Source organism: Pezoporus flaviventris, unplaced genomic scaffold (genome assembly GCF_033815535.1).
Source record: "Pezoporus flaviventris isolate CSIRO_AGI_PZ_B2104156 unplaced genomic scaffold, CSIRO_AGI_Pfla_v1 ptg000045l, whole genome shotgun sequence".
NCBI lineage: Eukaryota > Metazoa > Chordata > Aves > Psittaciformes > Psittacidae > Pezoporus > Pezoporus flaviventris.
In genome coordinates this window covers 16,909,432-16,934,934 of record NW_026892593.1, presented here as the reverse complement: position 1 = coordinate 16,934,934, position 25,503 = coordinate 16,909,432, and the positions used below count along the sequence as shown (strand labels likewise).

The window sequence follows — 25,503 nt, the reverse complement described above, 5'->3', positions numbered from 1 at the left end:
TAAAATAATAATCTGGTAAATGAACATTTTCCACTCCGTTTCTCTGCTAAAGCTATACTTAGAGAATTCACTTTATGCAATAACTGTGGATATCCAGCTGAGGAATGAGATGTGGTATTGATTGATAAAGGCAAGTGATGGGCACAGTGTAAAAAGTCAGATAAAAACAGCAGCACACAGATACCTTCTCACTGAAGTTGTTTTCTTAAACCTTTCTGCATACAGCTCACACTAATACAAATGGCTGGTTTTCAGCTTGTGTGTATATTCGTGGGTTTCCTTTGAACTTGCTAATGAATGCACTAATGGATTAAATAATCAGGACCAGCAGGAGAACCAGAGCAACGCTATGTCTGGAAAGTCCAAGGGAAACAAAACCTCACCAGCGCAGATCAACACACAACCCCAGAGTCTGTGGGTAGGCAGCACCTGGGAATGGCTGGGGCAGAAGAAGATCCTATCTTTTTTCCAGTAACATGTTCTGAGTGGTGCATACAGCTGTGTGATTTACCCACCACTAGTCAGTTTCTGGTTTTTTTGATAAAGCAGCTTAAATATTTACTGGAGATAGTGTCTGCTTTTGGTGAGCTACGGGAATCCCAGAGCTGTTTTACTGGGGCTAATTTATACCTTTAGAGTGTGGGGAGAACACAGAAACCAAGTTAACGAATGGGAGTGCTGCTAGGTCACCTCTGGGCTGCTCCTGCCTCCTTAGAGGAGCAGTGTCAAAGGAGATATATACCTTGCTTGGAGGTACTTGCCTCTTGCAAGGAAGTGTATTCTGTTCTTTTGTTCTAGTTCTTTACCACCTATTTTAGTCTTATTGCTTAGATATTTCTTAATGCAGCTTCCCATCCCAGACATTTTTTTCCATTCCTGTAACAGCAAGTTCAGAGATTTTGTGTAATGCCAAGCCTATTTTCAGTCATAGTAGAGGATTAGAGAATTGAAAACTATAAGATCAACCTCATGGGATGTTTCAGCACAAGTTACTGAGCTGTTTTGTCAGTTTTTCATGTTAATGTGGGTTTAAATGGTGATTGCATTTCACTGTTTTTTTTTTTTTTTAAGGATTAAGTTTTGTTAAAAGACTAGCTGGGATTTTTATAGATTTGGGGACAGCCATTTGCCTCTTTAACTGTTCCATTTCAGAATTCCCTGTTCTGTCTGATCCCAGCATTCAACCTTTCCTCTTGCTGACCTGTCTACCACAGCCCAGAGATCCATGGCTTGTGTAATGTCAGGCTCCACACTGACGTTTGTGTGTCTGCTTTGTGGATAGGCTTTTCCTAGCTGAGTTTGGATGAGCCTTTCACAACCACAGTTGACAAAGCACACTATAAATTGTGTTAAACATCTGAAGATCTGTGTCCTGGGAGTGTCAGGATTTGGTTACTGAAGCTGCTGTTTGACAGAGGAGAGAGAGAAGAGAAGGGTGCAGATTGGATTATATCACTTTGCTGAGGGTAACTGAAAGATGAGTTAGGTTGCAGTTTGTGGATGAACCTTACAGGGAGCCTTATGTGTTGCCTGGGGTTATATTGCAGTGAGCCAGTAAGGGCAGGTGAAAAGATAAGTGCTAACACAAATACACACACAGTGTGAAAGATGGCTGTTTAAAACTCTCTTGCTTATTGTGCAATATAAAGGGCTGACTGTTTAAAACGAAGTCATATGTTATGGTTTTATGTAAACAAGGATTCCCATATAAGAAACATCCTAAAAATTACATCTGTTATTTTAGAGTTGATATGGTTACTGCTGAGCAAAATCTAACATCTGTGCATGTGGTTTGTATATCAATCTGTTCCTAGGCAAGAAAATACATTGAATCTCTTCCACATATGCCTCAACAGGATTTAAAGGCAGTATTTCGTGGTGCCAATCCATTAGGTAAGAAAGACTGATATAAACTAAATCTTTCACTAACATAAGAACTCAAGCCTTCCTTTGTTATACGATCCCATATAGTAATGATCAGGCCAGTGAGAAGAGCATTGCTTATTAACCTTTCATCCCGAGACTGTTTTCTTTTCATGAAGCCTGTGTCTTTTGTTTCTGGTGGAGATTACGGGAACCTCCTAAACAAAACCAGTCTGTGGATGAAAAGCAAAAGCCAGTTACATATAGCAGGAATAAATAAAAATACCATGGAGTCTAGACTGGAGACATCACTTCTGGCTCAGGAAGGCCATGAGCTGAATTGCTGACAAACAGAAGAATATACCGGGAAGTATAGCTGTTTGAATGACCCTTTTGAGTATTATTTCCTAGGAATACATTACACATTGTTGGACACAGGATACGAGGCTAGGCAGGCTTTTGGTCTGATTCTGTGCAATTGTTTTTATACATACTACATATTAAGGCAAATTCATGACAGTGCTTATATGAAAGCACTAAAAATCATTTTTATGTAATATTTAAGTACTAATTACGAACTTCCTATATAAACCAAATTTTGGCCTTACAGATTTCTCTCATTTCTATTATTCTGCAACTGTCAACTTCAAACATATTTGCTTTATGATGGATCCTGTAAAGTTGCTTTGGGGTTTTCATCTGATTTCATTGTTGCAGCTTATTAAAAGTGTAATCTCAGAATCACAGTTTTAAGTTACTTAAGTTTGTACTGATCAGGGTCAAGTTAAGCACATGATGCACAGCACAGGATATCTAACTTTAAGCACACAGAGATCTTTTCAGAATTAAGGCCTTGGATGTTTGAAGAGCTGAATCAGATATCAAACGGACTATAATGAACCTTTGTGCATACCACAAGCAAATCAGAAGCTTCCTTCACCTCTGAAAATTGTACTCATGGTATAACATCTTCAAAACTTATTTGTTACATTGCCTAAATTTTATGGGTTTGCTGGTAATGTTAACTGTGTTTCAGGTGAGTGAGAATAGATTGTCTGTGCACAGTTGCCTTCTCTTTTATTTCCAGATGGTCTCTTCTGGCTTCAAACCATGTTTCTCTTTTTCCCTTAGCTGTAGATCTTCTTGAGAAGATGCTTATATTAGATAGCGATAAGAGAATTACTGCCTCAGAAGCACTTGCCCATCCATACTTTGTACAGTATCATGATCCAGATGATGAACCTGAGGCTGAAGTGTATGATGAGTCAATAGAGAATAAGGAGAGAAACATAGATGAATGGAAAGGTAACAGGTTTACATGTCAGTTAATGCATGCAGTAGAACAAAACCTTACTTAAATAACAGTTTGCTCTGCTTCTAACCAAAGCAATTTGAATTCTTAAGCCTCAGGGTAAAAAAAGATAAATCCATGTGTGCTTGTGGGAGGGGAGAGGTGGAAAGGGTTGTTTTTCTGGATTTTACTCCCTCCCTTTCTCTCCCACCTTCTATCATCTCCTCACTAGGGTCCCCATAGCAGGTTTAAGCTTAACTAAAAGCTGATGTTAGTTACCAGGTCACCATATATGCTGTCTTGCTTTTAGTTTCTTGATCGGATCTTCAGCTGAAGTGTCCTAGGGCAAGTGGCACTATTTGAGATTCTGGTCTAGCTTTGTTGAGAACCAGAAATTATTATTTTCCATGTAGAAATGTATTTTGTTGATCATTCGTTAGATAGACAGGTAGTTGGGATTAATAGATAAACCATGCTATTGATCCTGTTTGAGATAAAAATTGATTTTACTTGACAATGTCATCCCCAAACCCATCCTTGAGAAATACAGCAACAACCTTCTTTTATTAGTTAATTCCATGCTTGTATCATGATCATATTGCACTACAGTATCACAGAAGTAAGGTGGCTAAACATTAAATTTGCAAGTGCCCTGAAAAGTACAGTTCAATTTCATCATTGTCTAATGAGGACATATTATGCTAAAAATTCCTTACTCGACAGTTTAAATTGAGAGTAATGTTCTAGAAAACTAATAGTTTGTGTTTATCAATAAAGTCCTTTCATCGGCTTAAGATGAAGTATGTGCTCTATAAAATAAATGTTCTTCTGTTTCTAGTTGTATATTCTGTAGCTTTTACTCCAGAAAGGTTTGATAAAAATGTGTTAGTATAGTGGGTAGGTTTCTCATGAAAAATGCTGACCTCCCATGTCTCACACCCTTCCATTTGTACCATGTTTTATCCTGGGCATTGCAGGACAGACAAGCAGGCTAACTACAGCAAATACATCTTAAAGAAAGATAGAAGCGAGGTCATGGGTCTCTACAATAAAGCAACCTGCTAGAGCCCTGAAAAGGGTTTCCTAGAAGCTTACTGTGTCTGTACAAAGAAGAAGGATTGGCTGGTATCACTTATTCCTTACACATGCTCTCCTCTGCTCTGCAAAACCTGGCAGCATACAGCACTGCCCATACATCTTGTTTATTGAGAGGCATGTTCAGTTTGCTGCTGTACTTACAAATGGGTGATTTGTTTTCTGCTACTCTTTCAGTTGACTGAGTCTTTAACAGGAAAGTTTAACAATTTCCGAGTCATGCAGCTGATTTCTGTTTGTGACGAAACTCCGCTGAAATTATTTCAGGAACAATTTCAGCTTAACACTTCATGAACCAAACTGAGCATGCGGAGGTGAATTCCCTAGGAAGGACAGTATCATATTTTTCTACAGCACTGTCCTAGCTGGAAATACAGGTCAAATTCTTCCTTTATACGGGGGGCAGGGGGGGGAGGCCTGAAGCAAAAATCTCCATACTGGCACAGGACGTGCAGCTCTTCCTCTTGGCCATATTTTATCTTCAAGCCACATTTGATTTTCAAGCAGAGTATGTGCCGCGTTTAAGTAAGATGATGTGAAAGGCGACCATCTGCATAAATGTTTGTATTATTGATGAAATAATGACCCAGTTTCTCAAGATGTCCGTTTTTCCTCTTTTTTCTTCAAATTAAACGTCAGTGGCACTTGATCCCAAGAGGGACTGAGCCCCAAAGCAAAATGAGATTTCAGATACTTGGTCTTACACGTGATGATGCAGTTAAGAGATTCTCTGGCCTCCACTGCACACTGCTGAGGCTTGCAGCCCAAGCTCATAGATTTCTTTCTGCCATGTTTAATCAGTTAGAAAATATTTCACATTTTAGAGGCTGGGAGTAAGATATTCAGAGTTGAATGCTGTGCACTGTCTCTTTAGCTGTTGCTCCAGTTGCACGTATCTCAGTGTAGCATCTGTACTCTCTGCTGAGTAGGTGGCACAAGAATCGGGTAAGGAGCTTCATAAATATACAGTGCACAGCCAGCAAGAGTAATTTCTAATACAGTTCCATGGGTCTGATTTGTGAGGTCGCTGGCTTCCTCTGAGCTCAGTCAGGACCACTCTAGCTCCTGCTGGCTGCCTGTGACCAAATGCTATTTAATAGCTGCAAGTCAGTCACTGAAAGAGTCACCTCATGAATCCTTCCACCTCAGGGGCTCTGCACACAGGATTTCTTTCAGAGAAATCTTCCACTGTAGCTAGCACGCTGGTCACCATGCACAGGACTACAGCATAACAGAACCAGAGCATAAGCAACATTTCAGTCTTAGATTTTTACATGCTTTTTAGAGTGCTAGGTCCATTTGCAGGTATAGCAGCTGGTTTAGATCTGTTTAATAAACAAGCTAATAGGCATTAGTTTGATATTTAAACATTGCTGTTTGGAAAACAGAACCTGGAGTAAGGCATTGTTAGCCATATATTTATGCATGAACAGGATTTGGTCCTTAAAATACAGTATCTAAGTAGAGAAATTACATAGGAGGTAGCTGCTGGTGACACACTCCATTACTGTGCAAGGCGCAAAACAGTACATGACTGCCAGCATGAAAAGATGAAGGGCTATTCCTAAAGCAGGATAAAATGGCAGAGGATCCATGCATTCTAGCTAAGCTCTTGATGAAAATAGGATTGTTACATGCTTCTGGGACAAAATACTCTTTCTTTCAGAGGACCTCAAAATTAAGTTAGTCACAATAAAACATAAAAAAAACTGCAAAACCTAGATCCTAAGGCATTAGCACAGAATTGCAAATGATTTATGTTGAAGGCAATTGACTGGAGATGATAAAGAACATTCTCTGCAGTTAAAAGTGTACATTTTACAACCTGTTCGGGTGCTTTTAAAGCTTCCATTTCCCATTGCATTTTGTCTTTTATTACGTCATTTTGGCAGGTCATCTGACAGCACAATTGATGTTTCCATTTCAGGGCCTGTGTTTTAGTAATTAGCTGAAGGGGAAAGACATGTTGTACAATAACAGTATTTGTGGGTCTAATTTGTAACTGAGGTTAACAGAAGGATTCCTAGTGAATTTATTCTGGTTTTGGATCCCACCTCTAAAAAGGCTGGAAATACAAACTACAAATCACATGTATCCATAGAACTGTTTTGTCTGGAATATTTTTCTTTTGGGGAGGATATCACCTAATTCTCTCCTTCACATCCTCTCTGCAGAACTTACCTATGAAGAAGTGATCAGCTTTAAACCCCCTGACTTAAAAATGGATAGCCTGGAGATAGAACAGTGAATACAGGCAGCTCCGTTTTGCCTTGATGCACTATGAAGACTGTTAAAATATAACCATACAATTTCACCTGTGGTCAGACATAGATTCTGCTATCCAAAGATGTTGGAGAAGATGTGGAAAAGCAGATGCATTACATACAGAAGCCAGATGTTGTCTGGCTTGGGTGGGGGTTTTCTGCCTTGTAATAAGAATGTATTCCCAACTCACAAAGGGTGACAAAGAACTACTTCATTCTGACAAAATTATGCACTGAGTTCTGTCGAGCTGTGTTCTGCATGTTCCATTTTATCAATTGTATTGCCAAAATAAAGGTGACTTTTTGAATTAATTTTAAAATTGTACATTTAAAGCATGAATGTATCAAACATAAGCATAGATGTTCATACAAGCAGTCCTTTTTTCTTCTGGCATTTCATCTGTTTTCCTATTATTTATAGTTAGTGCCTTTATGAAGGGAGGGCGTGGTAGCGAGATAGACGCAGTATGCATATGTAGCCATATCTGTGGTGGTCTTACGAATTTACTGGATGTCTCTCAAGCAATCTTAACACCAGTTGAAAGTCAGTAAAAATAAATCTTTGTCTTCTGTTGCCATCCAAGGGTCTGTGCTCATTCTTTTCCTCATGTGTATTCTTTAATCCACGCAAGACGTGTTTGTGAGACGATTTTATTCCCTGATGGTATTCCAGCCGTGCCATCGGTGGAGTGCAGGTGGATCTGCCCAGCTCTACAGTAAGGTACCCTGAAGGCAATGTGGCAGATCTCTGTGGTCTTCTGCAAGTTTCAACAAAGGCTGTCACAGGTGGAAGTGCAAGAGTACTCAGTTCAGTTCACGGCTTTGAATTCAGTGTTTCTCATTGTCTTACTTTCCTTCACCTAATCCTTGGGAAAAATAATGTAATAATTGCCATTGGAAGACATGACAACAAAAGAGAATTTCAGTTTTCTTTTGTGAAAAACAAAATATCCATCTCATCAGCTTCTTTTTATGAAAAATTTTAAGGGCTTTCCAGCTCTGAAAAGTTGGGAAATTACGTAATAAATTGTAGGATAAACCAGATACTGAGATTCTGTAAAGCACTGCATTTATCTGATTTCCCCATTGAAGGCATAATACTGGAACAGGAATATCCTTTGACATGAGGCCACTTGTGGTGTACTGGCTGTGTCCTACGTACTTGTGTTTCACAGTTGTTCAATATTGTTCATTTTTGTCTTGTTCTTGCTCTGTCAGTCTCATTTTGGAGGTGGCTTTTTTATAGTTAGGTTTTCTTCAACTGCTGGCATTAAGATTCAGTTGTACAGCCGTTACATGAATTCTGCTGCATTTATTTACCTTCCTCTGTATCTTTTCTATGTAAAAGGGAAACTTTTTCTTAATAAACAGATTTAAAAAAAAATGGAGTCCAAGAACTTTGATTTTTTAGAGGTATTTGACACAGGATCAATTGTCTCCTTTGAGAAATAGAAATAAGCATTGCCTTTCTGCAAAGCTGGGTGAGGCCTGTAATGACCTTGCAACAACTGAATTTCATGCTGACTGAAACAGGTGAAAAGGTTATAAATCTTTAACTTACTTCCCTGGCTACATAATGAAATTAATCACTTAATCATGTCTTAAATATGTATTTGTCATTTGTTTGCTTACCAGTTAGTAGAACAGTGCTTTATTTTCTCTGAATTCTGATGATGAGCATGCCAGCCTGCTCTGTAGCTCTATTCCAGCTGGAAGGGCAAGCATGAAATAAAGAGATTTCACAAAAGCCTCCTGCATCCAATGATAATTAATTTAGTGTGGGATTTGTCCCATCATTTGTTTAATCTGGTTTCCTGGCTATGAGGGTGGCCGTCACCACATGTTTCAAAGGATGTGTAAAACTCTGTGGTAGGCGAAGACCAGATGGTCTGCTCTTGCCATGGCTCTGCTACTTGAGGTGGAAAGAAAGTTTTATATCAGCTCCAAAATGTGTTACGGCAACTCTGAATCCTGCTCTGAATATTTCCTTTTGCATTCAAAGATGCAGCTTTTCTAAATAAAGGTGATAAATTATGTAGGAAGAATACGGTCATAGCCACAGTCAAGCTAATCAAAGGTGACAGTAGTGGCTAACAAAAACTCAGCTATTTTTAATTAAATGCCATCAAACCCCATAAATCATCTAATTTTAATGTCAAGAAAGGCAGCAGGGAGAGAGACATCTTTTTCCTGGATTTTCAAAATGGAGGCAATTTCTTAGACCTCAAAAGCCACTAATTCAAGTATTTTCCTAGAGCATGTAAGCAGCTCCTGCATGGTCCTTTAATGCAGGACTGCAATGTGGTAATGCTATCAGTTTGCAGCAGCAGGACAGGGTAATTGGAAAGCTAGTACCCCACTGGGACAGAAAGGTGGAAGGCTTAGCACTAACAATGCTTATCATTGGAACACAGATGGAAAAACCCCATTTGTCAATCAACACAAACAGGAGAACAGGGGTAAGCAGCTGGGAGTGAGGGCTTTGTCAGGCTCGGTGAACCTGTAGGGCAGATTGCTTAAAAGTAGATTTTACAGAGTAAAAATATAAAAATGAGAATTTTAATTGTAGAAAATAATATTTTCTAAAAATGTCTGTAATGATGGCATTGTTTAGGTGGCCAAGATTTTACTTGCAAAACTCATACTGGAGCCCGCTTAAACTGTAGGGTTTTAATCTCTGACACCACTCTTACCCTCATTATTACCATCGTGCTTTTGTAGGTACTCCACACAGTGCGTGTACGTTTGAGGAGAGCAGGTTTTAGTCCTGTTCTCCTCAAACAGGTTTTAGCCCACACTAAATCAGGGTGTTTATCATCCCTGAACACCTGTGAAGCACAGAAGGGATGCTCACAGGAGCAGAGCTGGGCAGCGCTAGAGGAGGAGGTGACTCTGGGGAGGAATACAGCTCTGCAAGGGCTTGCTCTGGTTAATTGCTCTCATTGTTAGCAATTTACTTCTAATCTAAATTTACCTAATTCCAGCTTTCTGTCCCAAGGGTTTGTTGTCCCTCCACCTACTGAATAGAAATCACTTCCAGTATTTGTTGTCTCGCTCTATAATCAGTGTTATGTGCAACCCCAAGTACAGTAATTTTATCATCACTGGAAGCAGAAGGTCTCACAAAAGGGAAGTCTTTTGCATACATCTCAATCTTTTGAGAAGCATAAGTATACACTGTGCTTCTTTTAAAATCTGCATTTTCTTAAGCTCTCTACCTCATCAGCGCTGAAGCAGGAAGTTGAAATGCCACAACCAAAGCAGAAAGAAAGACAAGAGTAAAGAAATCTCTAATTTATAATGTACTTATGGAACAAAAAAACCCCAAGGATGGTTCAGAATAAAAGCACAGCGTCAGAGGGTATGATGTGCCATACACAGAATTCCTTCCTCCCAGAACACACAAAGTGGCTACCCAAGTATAAAACAACAGGGATGCTAATAATTTGGGGAATTTATAGGGGGGAAATAATAGCAAATTAGGTAATCAACACTGATACATGAAAAAATCTATCATGCTCCAGTAGGTCAAGAGCCATTAATTAGACAGCATTGTTGAAGAATTCCCATTAGTGCTCTTGGCATGTTTTTGATGTGGTGCAAAGATGAAAGCAAGAGGGAAGGAGGGTCAGTGCACTGCAGGATCTGAAACAGAGAGCTAACCCTGGGGACGGGGGGGGGAACAACCCTTTCAAGGGCAAAACAGTGACAGCAAAAACACTCTGACAGAGGTGGTGAGGAGTCAATACAAAAGCCACTTCCTTCCTTTCTTCCTGTCACATGTTCTCCTGGATCGTAACAAGAAAGCAGACCTCCACCTTCCTGACCCTGGAGACCTGGTCAAAGATGACTCTGTTCAAAAAGCACCACATTCAGTTGCAGGCACAAATTACTGAAGTATTCTTTGCTACATTTACAATGTACATTGCTCCCTTGGCCCAAGTACCCCTGACAGATGAGCTGTGGTAAAGATTTAAGTCTCACGTTGTAAATTGGGTAAGTGATGTCCTTTGGCAGCAGAAGAAATGAATTCAGCCTTGGCAAGATCAGTCTTCTTAGGAAGAAATTAATAGCAACACCTCTGTTTTAAAAGCAGCCGCTTGTTTCCCTTTAAGTGTGAATTGTGCTGCTAGTGTTCATGGATAGAGCACGACTCTCTAAAGCAGGTCCTCAGAAAATCAACACATTTGCACAAGTGAGAGCACCAAGTGTCATTAATTTATGAGACTAGGCAAAAAGCAGAAAGGGCTTTTAAGGGATTAGTACCAAGAGCCCCAGAAAGCTGTGCCAGCGTAGCTGCCACTGACCTGCTGCTGCAAGATGAAGTATTGAACTGATATGCCTAAAAGGGTCTAAGTTTTTGCTAAAAGGAGGGAATATGTTGTGAGTTCCCTGTGCAAACACTGATCTTCCAACCAATCTGACACTTAATCCATTACACAGGAAATGTCTACATAATGAGCGAAACTGTTCAATTAGGCTTCAATCTTGCATGCATTGAAATGCTTCATTTCACATTTACATAGTCCCCCAGCTTCAATTATAGTCACAAATTAAGACATGCACCATAGCACAGAGATTTTAGCCAGTCCTTTTAGGTTCCAATTTGATCACAAGCAACACTGATCACTATTGAAATACCAAATCCCAGTGGTAGCCCTGAGACAAATACACAACAAATCTGCTGTAATTGGCAGCCTCCACTGAGCCATACTCTGATCCTTATAGAGTAATATCATGTAGATTAGCAGTAAGATAATATATTCATATTTCATACTCATTTTATAATAGAGTTCAAAGGCTCAAGTCAAGAATAAAGCCTAGTTACTTTATGTTCTGTGTAAAATGACACACCATACTCCTGTCCTGTCCAGCTCTCTCAAGATGGAAATGCAACAATTGAAGGCAACGTTAAGGAGGATGGGAAGGATGGAATTAGAGTACCATCAAGTTTTTGGTGATTTAAATGGGTGATACGCATAACTACATAGTGACAAATAAGAAAAGCTGTCAATCAGTGATAATTCACTAACACTCCTTTTGTATGATTTTTGCACTGAAGTTGGGAAACTCTTCAACACAAGTCTAGTTCTATCTGTGCACAGTAGCATCTCAGACTGCAGTAATCTGTGGTAGTTTAAAAACTAAACTCCTGCAGTGTATTGTAGGAATTAGTATGAAGATGACCTTCAGGCAGGCTCTGAGAAGAAAAGAGTTAGGAGAGTGTTAAAAGCTGCTGGTTTATACATAGCCTCTCTTCCTCCACCAATTCCAGCAAGCAGGAGTAATGGGGAAGTGAATAGTTACTTGGTAAGATCACACTCGACCTCTTGAACAAATGAAGTGGACAGTTTACAGAATAATTACTCTTTTTTGAAGCACCACTTAGGTGGTGCCTGCTCATTCCTTCCTGCTGCTGGTCAAGTGCTCCCACGGCATGGCAAGGTGCCCGGGGTGCTCCGTGTCACAGCGACTGGAACTGAAGCATCCTGCGCAAGGGGCAGAGAGACAAACAGAGAAGTTGCAGAATAGTTGGCAGCGGCTCCAGTGGGGAAGGGTGGGGACAGCACAGCATGGGAGTATTTCAGATGAAAACTAAGGTTTAATTTAAGCTTTACTTCTTGTAATAAATAAAATGGACTTACTTCCTCCGCAGCAACCCATCTAAGCAGACAAGGTCAGAGCATTGTTTGAATGTGGGGATATAGAAAGCTGGTTAAAAAAAATAACATTATAAGAACTAGCTTTTGACAATTCAGCAGGACTTTGTTGACATGTAAGGTATGTTTTACAGAACTAAATCGTTCATAAATGAATTAGTGTAACAGGAATAAAATGACTGTGTGAAAAGACATCTTACTGAGATGAACAGGCAGAATGGTGGGAAGATGCTTAATTTTTCCAAGCATTTTGTATGATCTCCTGCTTTCTCCCAGTCAAATCCACATTGCCTGTGCCTGGACTCAGGATCAAGGTCCCAGTCCCCCTCCCTGCTCATGCAGATGCCCCTCCTTTGCCCTGCAGTATGGCTCCTGGCAAACTAAGCTGTGCCACTTTATCACTGCTAATCTAGTTTGCTGTGAGCAGCGTTGCCATCAAACTCCCTCACCAGACTCCATACACACGGAATTTCTCAGGAAAATGTGGTTAGCTTTCTTACTGCTCTCTTGTGGACCTCCTGCTCCAGCACCGAAGCCTCACATCCAGGCTGGAGTGTGAACTGAGCCCCTGGAGGGATTAGAAAGGGTACTGCATGCACCCCATCCTCCTCATGTGCTTTGCAGCTGATGGCAACCTTCCAACACATTGAAAGATGGCCCTTAAAGAGCCCAACAAAGGTATCAAAATGAATGTTTCTACCTGAAATCAACCTTGCCAAGCTTCCCTTTATGGGATGGGCATAGGAAAGTGGTATTTTGTATCACTAATACATTTACTATCTTTCATTCATGATCTCTGCAGAAGGTCCCTTTTGTTCTGTCAACTTCAAAATAAACATATGCCAAAAGCAAAAACGTCTGACAGCATTGCTTTTATAATTTACCCTGTCAAGCACACAATGCTTGGGATTAGATACAGCCACAGTATCCTGTAACTATCATTGCAACAGGTTGTCTTGGGAAAACACATCAGCCTGTATCCGGCCGAGCCTAGCAGGATGCTAAAGCTCATTCCTTTTGTGGTGGTGCTGTGAGATCTATCAGCTGTGGGTGGATCCAGGTTTCTCAGCTCACTCCCTTCATAGACAATTTCAATGGTTTTATTAGACAAAGCTTCCCTTGTTACAGCAGTGCAGATTTCCTAACCTTTTCATTATCAGTTCGTCTGCTGTATTTGTGACCTGATAGGGAAAGGTGGTCTTCTATTTGATCTACACTGCTACCTCATCCTTCTATAGCAAAGAAAATTTAAACACTCTTATGAAGAAAAAACATGGGAAAATCAGCACTGGCCAACTTTGTCAACGCATTTAAAGTATCTTACAGAAGTTGCTCTGTAGTAGCCTCAGCTTCTGCGCAAGGGTGATGTTGTCTTGGTGCTGGGTTAGTACTTTCACCTACTGTATCAAAATCAGCTACTTTCTGCCCCATAAAAAGCAAGCAGTAAGAAAGCATCAGTTTGCCACAACTGGACAAAGTAGGTGAGAGATCAAAAGCAGAACTAATGCTTAGTGCATTAGAAACAGATATATTTCTCATTAAAAGTAATTTAACCAATGGACTGGCTCAAAACTGAGTGGAAGCCACTCTATCCTTCGCCTTGCCCGTACCACGTTTTGCTTCAGCCATCGTCTGAGTGGCAAACACAGCATAAAAGAGATGCCATAAATTTCAAACAAAAAATCTGCTGGGGCAGTGGATTTTAAGAGCACAAGTGTGCCATTAACCTATCACCTGACATGAGTCCTGCACCACCAGCCGAACGTCGTGAGGTTACTTTCCATTCTTGCTAAGCTATGGAGCAGCCCTGGAACACAGCTGTGGGGTGTTCCCTGTTCCTCCTGTACCCCACACGTAAACACCATGAGAACGGAGGGCAGGGCAGCTCTTCGACATTCAGCAGCCAGGCACAAAATGGTTTGGGCCCATAGCAACTACCTTAAAGGCATCAGGCACAACGAAACTTGGCCAGATTGCCTCTTTTGAGCTAAGCCACAAATTGAACCGTAGTGACAGCAGGTCTGAATTATCTAACCTCAGCAACATTGCTCAGGGGTGAAGTCAGACAAAACAAAGGCTTTACCAGGCCCTGAAGGACAAGAACTTTAATTACATTCACACGGAGAACACACACACAACATTTTTCAAAGCAGGGCTTTGCTTTACATGTGCCGGCCCAGGCCTGTTTACTGCAGGGGTACCGCGGAGGTGGCTGTCCTCAGTACTCCAGCATCGCAGTTGTTCCAGGCTGCTTGAACTGCTTGGTGTTGCAGGAACCATGCACGGGACTGCCTGCTCTGAGCAACTGGATCCAGTGTGTGCTTGTTCCCATGTAATTAGATGAAATACCGTTGAAACTTGGGGGCTGACCCCAGGATGAACCGGGAAGCCCTCAGCTGCACGCCTTCGTGCAAAGGTCACCTGAAAGCCCTCCTTTGTACTCCCAGCCCTCACCACCGACAGCCCCGTCCTTTGGTTAACACTGCCATTAACACCCGGTTTATCTTATCGGACCCAGAGCCAGGTTCCACACCGCGGCGTGCACCCGTGCGGAGCAGGGCGGGCACAGGACGGCTTCCAGCTCTACGGCAAAGGGCGGGGGGGGCGGCGGGAGCCTCGGCACCTGCTCCCCCGCCGGGACTCGCTGTGCTGTCCCCAGGGCGCTGCGGTCGGGCCCGGCCTCGGAACAGCTCCAGGTGCCGGGGCCCAGTGGGTGGGACCGCGGGCCCCGGCCCCTCTGGGCAGCTGTGAGGCGGGCGGGCGGGCCGCCCGGCGAGGCTGGAGGAGGTGCCGTTCGCTCAAGCCCGGCCCCTCGCCCCAGCCCGGCTCGGCGGCGCTGGCCGCTCCCGTGCCCCCCCCCCGCCCCGGCTGTTTGTCGGCGGGGGGCCGCGGCGCCATGTCCTCCCCCAAGAACGGCTTCTACCGGCAGGAGGTCACCAAGACCCTGTGGGAAGTGCGGGACTGCTACCGGGACCTGCAGCCGGTGGGCTCCGGCGCCTACGGAGCCGTCTGGTGAGCGCGGCGGGACGGGGCGGGACACCCGGGCGGGGTGAAGGGGCGGCGGGCGCCGCGGTGGCCTCTGCCCGGGGGGACGCTGGTCCCGTCCCGCCGCTGCCCTGGCTCGCGTTGTTCCCTGACAACTTTCCCGGTTGTTGCTCCTGGCCCGGCCCCGCTGCCCACCTGGCTGCCCCCAGCCGGTCCGGGCAGCGCCGCCGGGGGAGCGCAGCCCTGCGCGGGGCAGCCGGCTGCGGACCGCTGCCCGGCACACGGCTCCTGTACCGGAGCAAGCAGAGCCCGGGGCGCTGCTCTGCCCTGCCCGAGTAGTGCTGCCCGCGGGGTGGGGCCCCGCCGAACACAGCGTCCCCAGAGCCCGGGGTGCGGGTCCTTGGAACGGGACACGAGGACTGGGTTTGTGTGGGTGCTGGGTCTGTGGAGTTTGCGGGTTTTCAACTTTTCTTTCCCTTCTGCTTTTTTTTTTTTTTTTCTCCCCAGATGTTCCTCTTTAAAGCCTTTGAAAATTGGCTACTTTTCATCGCAGGGCCTGGCAGCCTCTTAAACGAATGAAACTATAGATGCAGGATGCTGCAGGCACGGTGGTCCTCTCACTGGGCCAGGGAGGCTGCACAGGCACCTGGCCGAGTGCTGGGCAGCGGGGGCAGGATGCGGCCTCGTTTCAACCCTTGCTCACGAAGCTCTTCCTTTTCCCTTTAAAGCTCAGCCGTGGATGGAAGAAGTGGTACCAAAGTGGCCATTAAGAAGTTGTACCGCCCATTTCAGTCTGAACTCTTTGCCAAACGCGCCTACCGAGAGCTGCGCCTCCTGAAACACATGAAACACGAAAACGTGAGTTGGGTCGTTAGCAGATATTTCCCCTCAGGGCTGTGGCTTACTCTTCCTAAAAACAAAATATGTGTATTTGGACAAGACAGATGTGTAGCTGAATGGAATTCAGGAATCTTTTGGCCTGTCTTTTGTCTGTACTTTATCTGCAAACATCAGCTCACACGAACTAGAATATCCTGTGGGAAACACCACTTCATTTCTATGTGGGAAAGACTGGGTGGGGAAAGTGAGGACCACGGTGGGATTTGTTCTCAGAGCCATTGCTAGAGATATGAAGGACCAGAAATTATGATCTCCATCACTGTGTTCCTGTGAGGTGTAGGAGAGTGCAGAGCATGGGGCACTGCCTGTGGGTCTCTAGTGCCAGCACCTCTTTTTGCACATGGCTATGGCATATGCGTATATCTTTGGGAAGGGGTAGGGCTTTCCCCTTTTTAACAATTAGTGAAGCATTTGGAAGTTTTGGCTCGTACTAATGTGACACAGGAAAACTTCATGAATGACCAAATAAATTGCTTTACTGGGCAGTGGAGAATAGGATACAGAGCTCTGCACAGATTCCCACGTAATGTGATAGAACAGCTGTAGAGAGAAGTGTTGAAAGTGTCATTGAGATACAGATGCTGAGTCCCAACAGTGCTGAGTGGTTTAAGAAAAAAAATAAAGGAGAGGTTTGTGTGAAAACAGCTTTTGTGGAATCAACATGGATACCAGGAGAGAAAGGTCCTAGGGTGGGCTTGGAAGATCCTAGATCCCAGTAGTGGCTGTAAATGCTCCTCATGAAGAATGCATGTGGAAGAAAAGAGAGTTTCGATTGAGTTCTTAAAATGATGCATAAAAATCCGGTTTAAAATGTTAATAATTTGGGATATTACACATAGCTCCATTCAGATGGTCTTCAATGGCTAGGAGATTGGAAGTGAGGATGAGAGAAACTGCTAATTACAGTAGCCAGTCATTGCCATCTAATGTTGTAGTGTTAACATTGTGAGTAACAATAGCATTTAGGTTCATTCTGAAGAATAATCTGTGGGATATCTTGACTGTCCAGAATAAAACAGCCCTTTTTATAGATTTACGAACCTTTGTGCTGGTTAACATTTTAGTCTGAATCTTCTAATACATTTGATTATTGATGAATCCTTTCAATTAACTGCTTCATAACCGCACCTATGTATATATGTTAACGAGTTAACATTTGCAGGGAACTTCTGTGTAATGCATGGGCTTTCCTATTCTCAGCATTTTCTTTACTGAACTTTTGGGAGCAGAGCAGCTCATGCAGTTGCCAAGCTCCTGACTGTGTCCAGACTTTGAGATTATTTTTCTTCCATTTCCCAGAGTGATCTGTTGGGTCACATTTTCCACTCCTAGCGGTTTTTATGTGATGTGTGCCCTTCAGGATAATACTCTGGAACCCCTCCATGGACTCATTTGGTAATTAGAGAGTCTAAAAGAAAATGCTCACTGAGGAGCATGAGCACAATCTGTAAAAGTTACAAATCAATATATATGAAGGAAGGGAATAATTTACAGCCTTAGGAAACAGTTTGGGCCAGGAAAGAAGAATCTGTTCTATGTACTAAGGAAAAGTTTTACCATGGAGTATGACATCTACTCATTACAGAACAAAGACTGAATAAATGATCCTGCAGGGATTCGTGGGCACTGGAGGCAAGCTGAATACTCCACCCGTCCACAATGAGGCTGACATGGGTGGTACAGCCCATCAAGAGAATTTCCATCTGCCATCCCAGCCTCACATCCTTCTGTCAGTTGTTTTGCCCACAGTGAGTTAGGAATAGCAACAAAACCTGTTAGGATTTCTAGTCCTTGGGCTGATCTTAGGATACTTCTTTAGCCGTTCCACCCATCCAAAATTAAACCAGAATGGCAGTATCGCTCGTCAGGATTTTCAGCCCCCTCTTTCACCCATTCTGTCAAAAAGCCTCTTTTTTGCATATTTCCACCAAAGGCTGGATTTACAGACAGGCAGTAAGGTCCTCCCCCACTCACATCAGCATTCCACAGTGTGCTGTGCCCACCTTTAATGATAAGTGCAGCAATGGTAGGACCTTTGTCTTTTCTCTGTCATTACCATCATGGCTTCTGTAGGTCTAGCAATGGAGTTTTGAATGGGTCCCACTATGGTGGATGCATATCTCCCTCTAACAGGAATTAGTAGAATAGAACAGTGATTGGCGTATCTTTCCCAATATGTCTATTAATGAAAGTGTTATAATTCTATGGAATAGAAGTTATTGATCTTTCTGACTGTACTATAAATACAACTGCTATTAAAAATTAATAAAACTGAAGTAATTGTTTCAAAGATCACAGTAAAATAGTACTGTGCCACTGTTATCTCTGTATTGGGTGTTGGTAATCTTAAGTATGTAGAGATACAGAGAGCTATGTACATGATAGCTGGTCTAACAGCAGTAGTGGCAATAAGTGGCAATAGCCACTGTGGATTAGACTCTGGTTATTGATGCACGTTGCACTAATCTGCCAGTACAAATCTTCATCTTGCCTTCTTCTACTTCGGGATATAAACTGTTTCAAAGGTTCTTTCATAGTTAAAATTACATTTAATATGCTCTTCTGCTCTTTTCTTTCAAAATTACTTCTGTAATCATGATGAATTTGTTGCTAGATTCCATTAAGAGTGTGGTGTTTTGTTTTATTTCACCATGATTAGTTCTGGGTGGACCATCTGTGCCTTTCATAGCTTTCACAGGACCATAGGAAGTGTTGTGTTAAGCATGTAGCAACACTTTATCATATTTTATTAATCTTATGCTGTACTCACAATTTCTTCCATCATTTTGATGGTCTGACACATTGTGTTAAAAATAGCATTTCTGATCCTCCATTAAGGTGGCAGGAGATACCATTAAACCCGTGCCACAGTGATATAATTCATCAGCTTGTCATGCTTCACTGAAGAAAATGGAGGAAAACTTCAGCTTAATGCCCTGGATGGCTTCCATTACAGACCCTTTGAGGAATATGCTCATCTCCTTAAATGTGGAAGGGTTGTAGGATGACCTGTAAAAAATATACAAGAGTCACTCTACTGAATTATACTGGAACCTGTATTTTACCTTGTAAGGAAGCTAACTCACGGTCAATTTGCTTGTCTATGTAGGTGTTTACAGGAGGAGGCAAGTCTGGCTGCTGGTGTGACCAACTTTCATTATGTGTGCTAGACTGTAGCTCTCTGTAATGGCTCTCAAATGGGACATTACTTAAATGTAGTGAGGAATATTTCTGTATAAACAACGCAAACTTGGTAGCATGGGAATTCTCATCAACCCTTTGCTAACAAATCCAGAGGAGAAATTGTGTTGAGGACCACAGGGCTGTGTGTGAAGAGGACAAGACCTGGCTGTTAGGAGATAGATCATAGTCTTTCATGACACTGGCATCCTTTCTTTTTGGTAGGCCTCTTAATTTGAGGTGCTCGGAATGTTTCACAAACATAAGCTACTTCTACTGCCTCAGAAGCAGGCTAATCAAGATCAATTCCTCAGACACTGCCAGCAAGAAAAGTTAGTTTCCAGCAGGAAAAGCTGCCGGATCACTCTGTAGCTGCATAAACAGATACTCTGCCACAAGAGAGGGGATAATGTGAAAATGAGGAGTAAAACCAGCCAAGGCAGAATGTGTGTGGGGTGTTTTTTGTTTTGTTTATTCATACTAGCTTGAAGTATTTATCACACTAAACCTTAACAGCTCCTGATTGTTTCTTTGGCATGGATGCATTTTATATAGAACAGACTGTTTACTGTTAGGAAGTTTTATTCAGTAGTGCTGCTTTTGTTCCCTGTTTCTTTCCATTTTGAGTTCAGGTAGAGCAAAGACCCTTAAACTATGCAGGAGGAGTTCGTTGTAGAGAAAATAGCAGGGCAGTCTGTGTTGTTGCCTGACAAAATCTTAAAACTGTCCCTCTTTTCAGTTCCTCTTGCCTGACATGAGCATTGGAAGAGCAGCAGCCGCTGCAGTGTACAAAGTAATCCATTATGTGAAAGCACAGGGGAAGATAGAGATGAGGAGCTCTTTGCTGTTGTGCTCTGCCACTGGAAAAGCTGAGATGGGAAAGGCAGAAACTACCATCCAACAAAGCTGTTATTTATTCATTGACAGTAGTTAAAGTTGGTCAGGGTAGTTAGTGTGAATGTCTTGGGGGGTGGGTGGACGATAAGGATAAGAAGGGCTAGAGATACTGCCACTGGCTTCATAGGGAAGACTTACAATCATCAGAGTAAGTATGTTGAGTAAAACCATACCTATGGAACGCAAGTTAGATCAGTATATGGGTAGTTTTGGTATTACTGTGGTTTTGCTTTGGAGGGAGATGGGAGAGACACAGTCTTACACTCTCTCCTTGAGGTATAAGGGAGGAGGGAGCAAAGTCCAGGTTGTTTTCTGTGTGTCCTTTGTGGGCTCATTCCTTTGAGAAATTGCCTTTTGGCAGAGATAATGAGGGAAAAAAATGAGACATCACAGAATGCACTGGGTTCATTCCTTGGCTGCGCTACCGCCTCTGATGAATGAATACCAAAAATAGATCTACAGACGGTTTCACAGATACTTCCGTTACGTTTCGTATAGGCCACACTATGAAAAAGAAGTTACTCTTGCAGTTGTTTTGTTGTGGCTTACTTTTTTGCTGGAACATTAAGTATTACAAAGGGTTTTTTCCAAACACTGTATTTAATTGAGAGCATTTTAGATGGACACAGGATTTTCCATGATATTATGTAGGGGGGAGTTTCCTACACTTTGTCCAGTTCTTTTCCTGAAGAAGTATCTGGAGTTGTATCTTCCTTAAGGGATTTATTTTACCCTGTACCTCCTTGTGCTTAATGTATCTGCAGAAAACTGTGATCTAAATGGAAAGACTCATGACTCTGTTCCAGTACAGGAAAATCATCCCAAAGCACAGCTATTAAATAAAGATTACTGAGGAAGAGGAAATGGGTCCCTTGCTTTCGTTTTAAAATTGATTAACTATTAGTACGTCTTCCCATTTTCAGGCAGTAAAACAGATTTCAGGATTTTTAGAAAGCTTGCTTTGTAAAGCAAGAAAAGAAGGATTGTGAGACCCTTGGCATGTTAACAGAGTTTTCTGGTTCATTATTTAAAATTCCCTTCTGCGGAAGCTGGGCATTGGTCTCAGTGGTATCCTTCACTGCAGAGGTTTTTCAGCAATGATAAGCTTGACTCCATGAGTTTGCAGCCTTACCTCAGAAGTAATGTATATTGTATATCAGATAGCATTAAGTAACTGTTTACTTGCATGGTGAAGCAGTAAAGTGTTACTGAACTTCGTTAAGAGTGTGCTGGGGCTGGTATGTTCTTTATGAAAGTGTGTTCTTTGTGCCTCTGTGTTTCACTACGAGTGCCTAATAATGCCTTGGTGCACAGATGAATGTAGTGCAGTGATCACGCTGTTGTCATCCTCTTCTGTGTCCCTTCTTTTACTGTGGTGTCCATGTGGCTTTTACTGTTTATTTTTGTGTGTTTCCTGCTAAGGTAAATGAAGGCATGGAAATGCGTCCATGAGGGGAACCAAGCAGGACTTCTGAAAAAGTGGGCCTTGATAGGGAAAGAAATGCATATTGGATAAGATTGCTGCTAAAACATTAACCTTCTTCTTTTTAATACTGAAATCTGAGGAGAGTACACAACTTTTCTGGCTGTATATGCTCTGTGTGTGTTCACATGCTGCCTTAGGAAATGCTCACAGAGCTGCATTATGCTCCATTGTTGTCACATACATCTTCCTAATCCTGCTCTCCTCCCTTTCTCTCCCTGCCTCCACACAGAAATGGAAAACCTTATTGTAAAACTGTCATGCAAAAAACAAAGAAAATCATTTATTGCTATAATATTAGTACTGGAAGTATTATTTCAAATAATAACCACGTTCTCTGTGGGTTTAATTATTGTTTTACGGTAGTTATAGTATTCTTCTTAATTAGTTTCATTTAACAGTCCTTGGGTAAATATTATTAGTGATTTTTTTTTTCAAATATAATTATGGCTACAAAGAAATAGAGTTGTAATTTTCTGTGTTCATCTTTATTAGTTTTTCTGTCTTGCTCATCATTATGACATTATGGTAATACCCAAGCTAACTGCAGTAGTTTGCTCTGAATGTGGAAAGGCTAAAAATCTGCGCAGTAGTGATTACATCACCGGCTAGGTGACTAGCGTTTATGACTGCTTCGGGTTATGAACTGATTTGTCTGGTTCATTTTTGACACTTCAGTGGTTAAAGTTAAAAGATGCTCTCTCTTACATAAGACTGTCAGCCTCTGAACTTCCCATTCAAGTAAATACATGTTTATTATGTTTTTTTCACAGGGTCAACAGCCCTCAGAGTTATAAAATTAAACACACAACAGATCCTGGTGTTGCTAGGCGCTACTTTAGGTATACGTTCTGCCATCTTTATGCCTGTAGATAATGCTTCACGATAGAAATGGTTTTGATTATTTTTTTTTTTCACTTATTATGCAGTTCAGGATTTTTTGTGTTAAATCAGTATTAATCCATGTTGGGTTTCTTTTTTTCTCTCCTCTTATTTTTAGGTCATTGGAATATTAGATGTGTTCACACCAGATGTAACACTGGAGAAGTTTAATGACTTGTAAGTTCTGAGATGTTTGTGTTTGGAAGGAGGGCAGCATTGCTTTTGTGGGAGGAAGGGTTGCTGGATTTTTATCTATAAGATGTGTACTTCTTTCAGGCCTTAATAAGTGAAAGTTTAATGGATTTCCTAATTCACCTTTCAAGTATTGATTTCTCACCTGAAGACCCAGGTTGTCCAAATGATAGGATAATTCTTAAGCAAAACAAGTAGGCTGAAAATGATGCCTGCTGCATGACATGCCGGTGTGATCCATTTTAATACTAGGATTAATTCAAAACTGCTGATGCTGCTGAATGTGTTTAGTGATTATCTGTACTGCGATCTGTTGTACTCCCTTGACTGGTTTCCCAGTCCAGTGGTCCAAACAGCACATGGTAAAGACCGTTTCTAGCACCAGCCACGTACCTGACCTTTTGGCAGCATCTCAGATACTTAGCATGTCTGCTGCTTTGCTTATGGATCCCACTACAGTTCTTGTGCATTAGAGTCACTAGAGAAACAGTGGTTACAAGTCCTATTTGGCTTAATGTAGATTTCATGTTACATTCATAGAATTGTTCTGGATTTCATCTAATGTAGCTATGTTTCAGAACTAGCCTTGCATACTTATAACAAAGAAAGCTATCTGACTGGAATATGAAGGACAGAAAACGGAGCATGAGTTCATACTGATCCTTTGGGCCAAAATGATCAATGAGCCAAAAAGGTTGTTGTTCATATTGCCTATTGTGCTAGCCTTTTATATAGCATATGTAATAGAATGCCCATCTACCTTCAAGCACTGTCTTAAATGGGACCCTAAAATAACCTTTTGAGTTTTAGAGGTGCAAGTCAAGTAGGATGGACACTTTTATATCTGAAACTGCAACAGGTGAGCCTGTGGCAGAATTTTTCAAGACTTTGGGCAAGCTAATACTGGTGAGCAGAGGTAGAGGTGTGTACATTTAAAACAAAAGTAGAGAAACTGTTTCTGTGAAATGACCGCAAATGGGTCATTTAAGGGAGACTTTCTTTTTGCTGACTAGTCATGAGATGTTGTCTGTGGCCTGCTATACAAATATCAAGTTCAAGTGGATTTATGGCTAGAAGCAGCAGAAACATTGTGGGAGGTTTCACCAGAGCCAGTCACTAAGGTTGGTCTTGTCTGACACCTGGGGTTTCTTAGCTGACTTGTAGCCCTCCTGCCTGGAGGGGAGCATGCTCATACTCAACTGTCCACTCTGCTATCCTGCTCCTCTATTCTAATAGTCGGTGTTAATGAAGTTTGAACTCAAAGTCCTATCTATGAAGGAACAGTCCTTTGCATGCTCATGTTTGTGTTGAACTTCCTTCAGTTTTAGATATTGCTGACTGAAATGGTGTACAAAATCAGAAATGTATAAATTTGTACCAATTCGAGTTCTACTCTACCACCTGCTTTTCACCCCCTCCCTCTCTTATTCTTTGCATTAATCATGCTTATATGATACATGATGTGCCAGAACAGGCTGCTGGTCCTCATTTTGTAAGAATTTGGGGTTTTAACTAGAAATTGCAAAGAACTTAAATGCATTAGGCATGATGTTCCAGTTGAAGCGATTTGTTAATCAGGTGCCTAACCTTTTCAGATTATTTGAGGACTCCAGCTATGGATTCTAAATGCATTTTTAATAATAAAAATAAGTTTGTGAAGTTTCAAGTAGTAGACAAAGTGTTTAAAGTGAGCCCAAAGTGTTCGATCCCATTGTTGTCCTGTTCCAGTGTGGTGCTCATAAATTATTACTAAAGTTTGGATTTTAAAACTCAGCCAAAAGTGGGTTTTTCCTCTCTTATGCTTTGTTTGTTTCTCCACCCACCCACATTTGACTGCAAGAAATTTTAAGTCATCAATTTGTAAACTTAGCAAATTGTGCTTATGTAAAAATGTTGTCTTATTTGTGCTTCTCATTGTGTTCTTTGCAGTGCTTAATGTTTAGATATTGCTTTGAACCAAAATAGATAGAAACAGAAAACTGAAGGGCAGGGTGATGATGGAATTGTTTAGTAAACAGAATGATCTGTAATTTAATATTGTCACTGAACTATAACATACAATTATGTTTCGATTTATTTGACAAATTAATGTTATTCTGGCTTTGTTTTGTTTTTAAGCTACCTTGTCATGCCATTTATGGGAACAGACTTGAGTAAGATAATGAAGCATGAGAAACTAACTGAAGACCGAATCCAATTCCTGGTATATCAGATGTTGAAAGGCTTAAAGGTTTGCTGCTTCTATTATTATTTTTATTTCACAATCTTTTTTTTCCTAGTAAATCATTATGGAGAGCTAGAAATACTTATCCTTTGATAGCGGGATAAACTTTATCTTGCCTGGCATAGTAAAAGCAGTGACATTCTACACAGCAGTTGTTCAGTGGCGATAAATGTGATCAGGGGAGGGGAAGTGTTGTATTAATTATGGTTTTGTCTGTGGCTTTTTCAAGCAAAAATAAAAGCTATTCATTCAAGATCCATATAGTACATTGATCCAGGATGGCCTTGGTTTCTGTATCTGAGTACACCAGAAAGTGCCTGCTGTGATTTTTAGTTGCCTTCTTCCCCAGCAGTTGATTGTGGTAGTGCTTTGCCATACCTCATAGTGTGGTTGGTTGGAGAGTGTAGAGACTATGAATGAAACCGCTGTTGAGTTCAGAGGCAGGATTCCCCTTGGCTTGATCCCTCACCTACATCATCAGCTTCAGATTTCTGTCATTTGAAAATGTTTCCGTGGCTTACCAATACTGGTCTGACGCACTGTTACACAAGACATCTGCACCTGACTTGTTCTAAGTGTGGTACATG

The 25,503-nt window shown here is 41.7% G+C and overlaps 2 protein-coding genes across 3 annotated transcripts in view; both read left to right on the top strand.

Annotated features, from left to right (window-relative positions):
- Positions 1-7,091, top strand: part of MAPK11 (mitogen-activated protein kinase 11) — a 31,270-nt gene extending 24,179 nt beyond the window's left edge. Inside the window, exons 10-12 of the mRNA XM_061467563.1 lie at positions 1,815-1,893; positions 2,995-3,168; positions 6,424-7,091. Of these exons, the coding sequence (XP_061323547.1) occupies positions 1,815-1,893; positions 2,995-3,168; positions 6,424-6,497 (327 nt within the window). The 3' untranslated portion in view covers positions 6,498-7,091. The remainder of the gene's footprint in view (positions 1-1,814; positions 1,894-2,994; positions 3,169-6,423) is intronic.
- Positions 7,092-14,967: 7,876 nt separating this feature from the next.
- MAPK12 (mitogen-activated protein kinase 12) overlaps positions 14,968-25,503 on the top strand; it is a 34,896-nt gene continuing 24,360 nt past the window's right edge. The window contains exons 1-4 of one of the 2 annotated variants that reach the window (XM_061467564.1): positions 14,968-15,185; positions 15,887-16,016; positions 22,619-22,677; positions 24,811-24,922. In XM_061467564.1, the coding sequence (XP_061323548.1) occupies positions 15,070-15,185; positions 15,887-16,016; positions 22,619-22,677; positions 24,811-24,922 (417 nt within the window). In that variant the 5' untranslated portion in view covers positions 14,968-15,069. The remainder of the gene's footprint in view (positions 15,186-15,886; positions 16,017-22,618; positions 22,678-24,810; positions 24,923-25,503) is intronic. The other variant, XM_061467565.1, reaches the window with a different exon arrangement.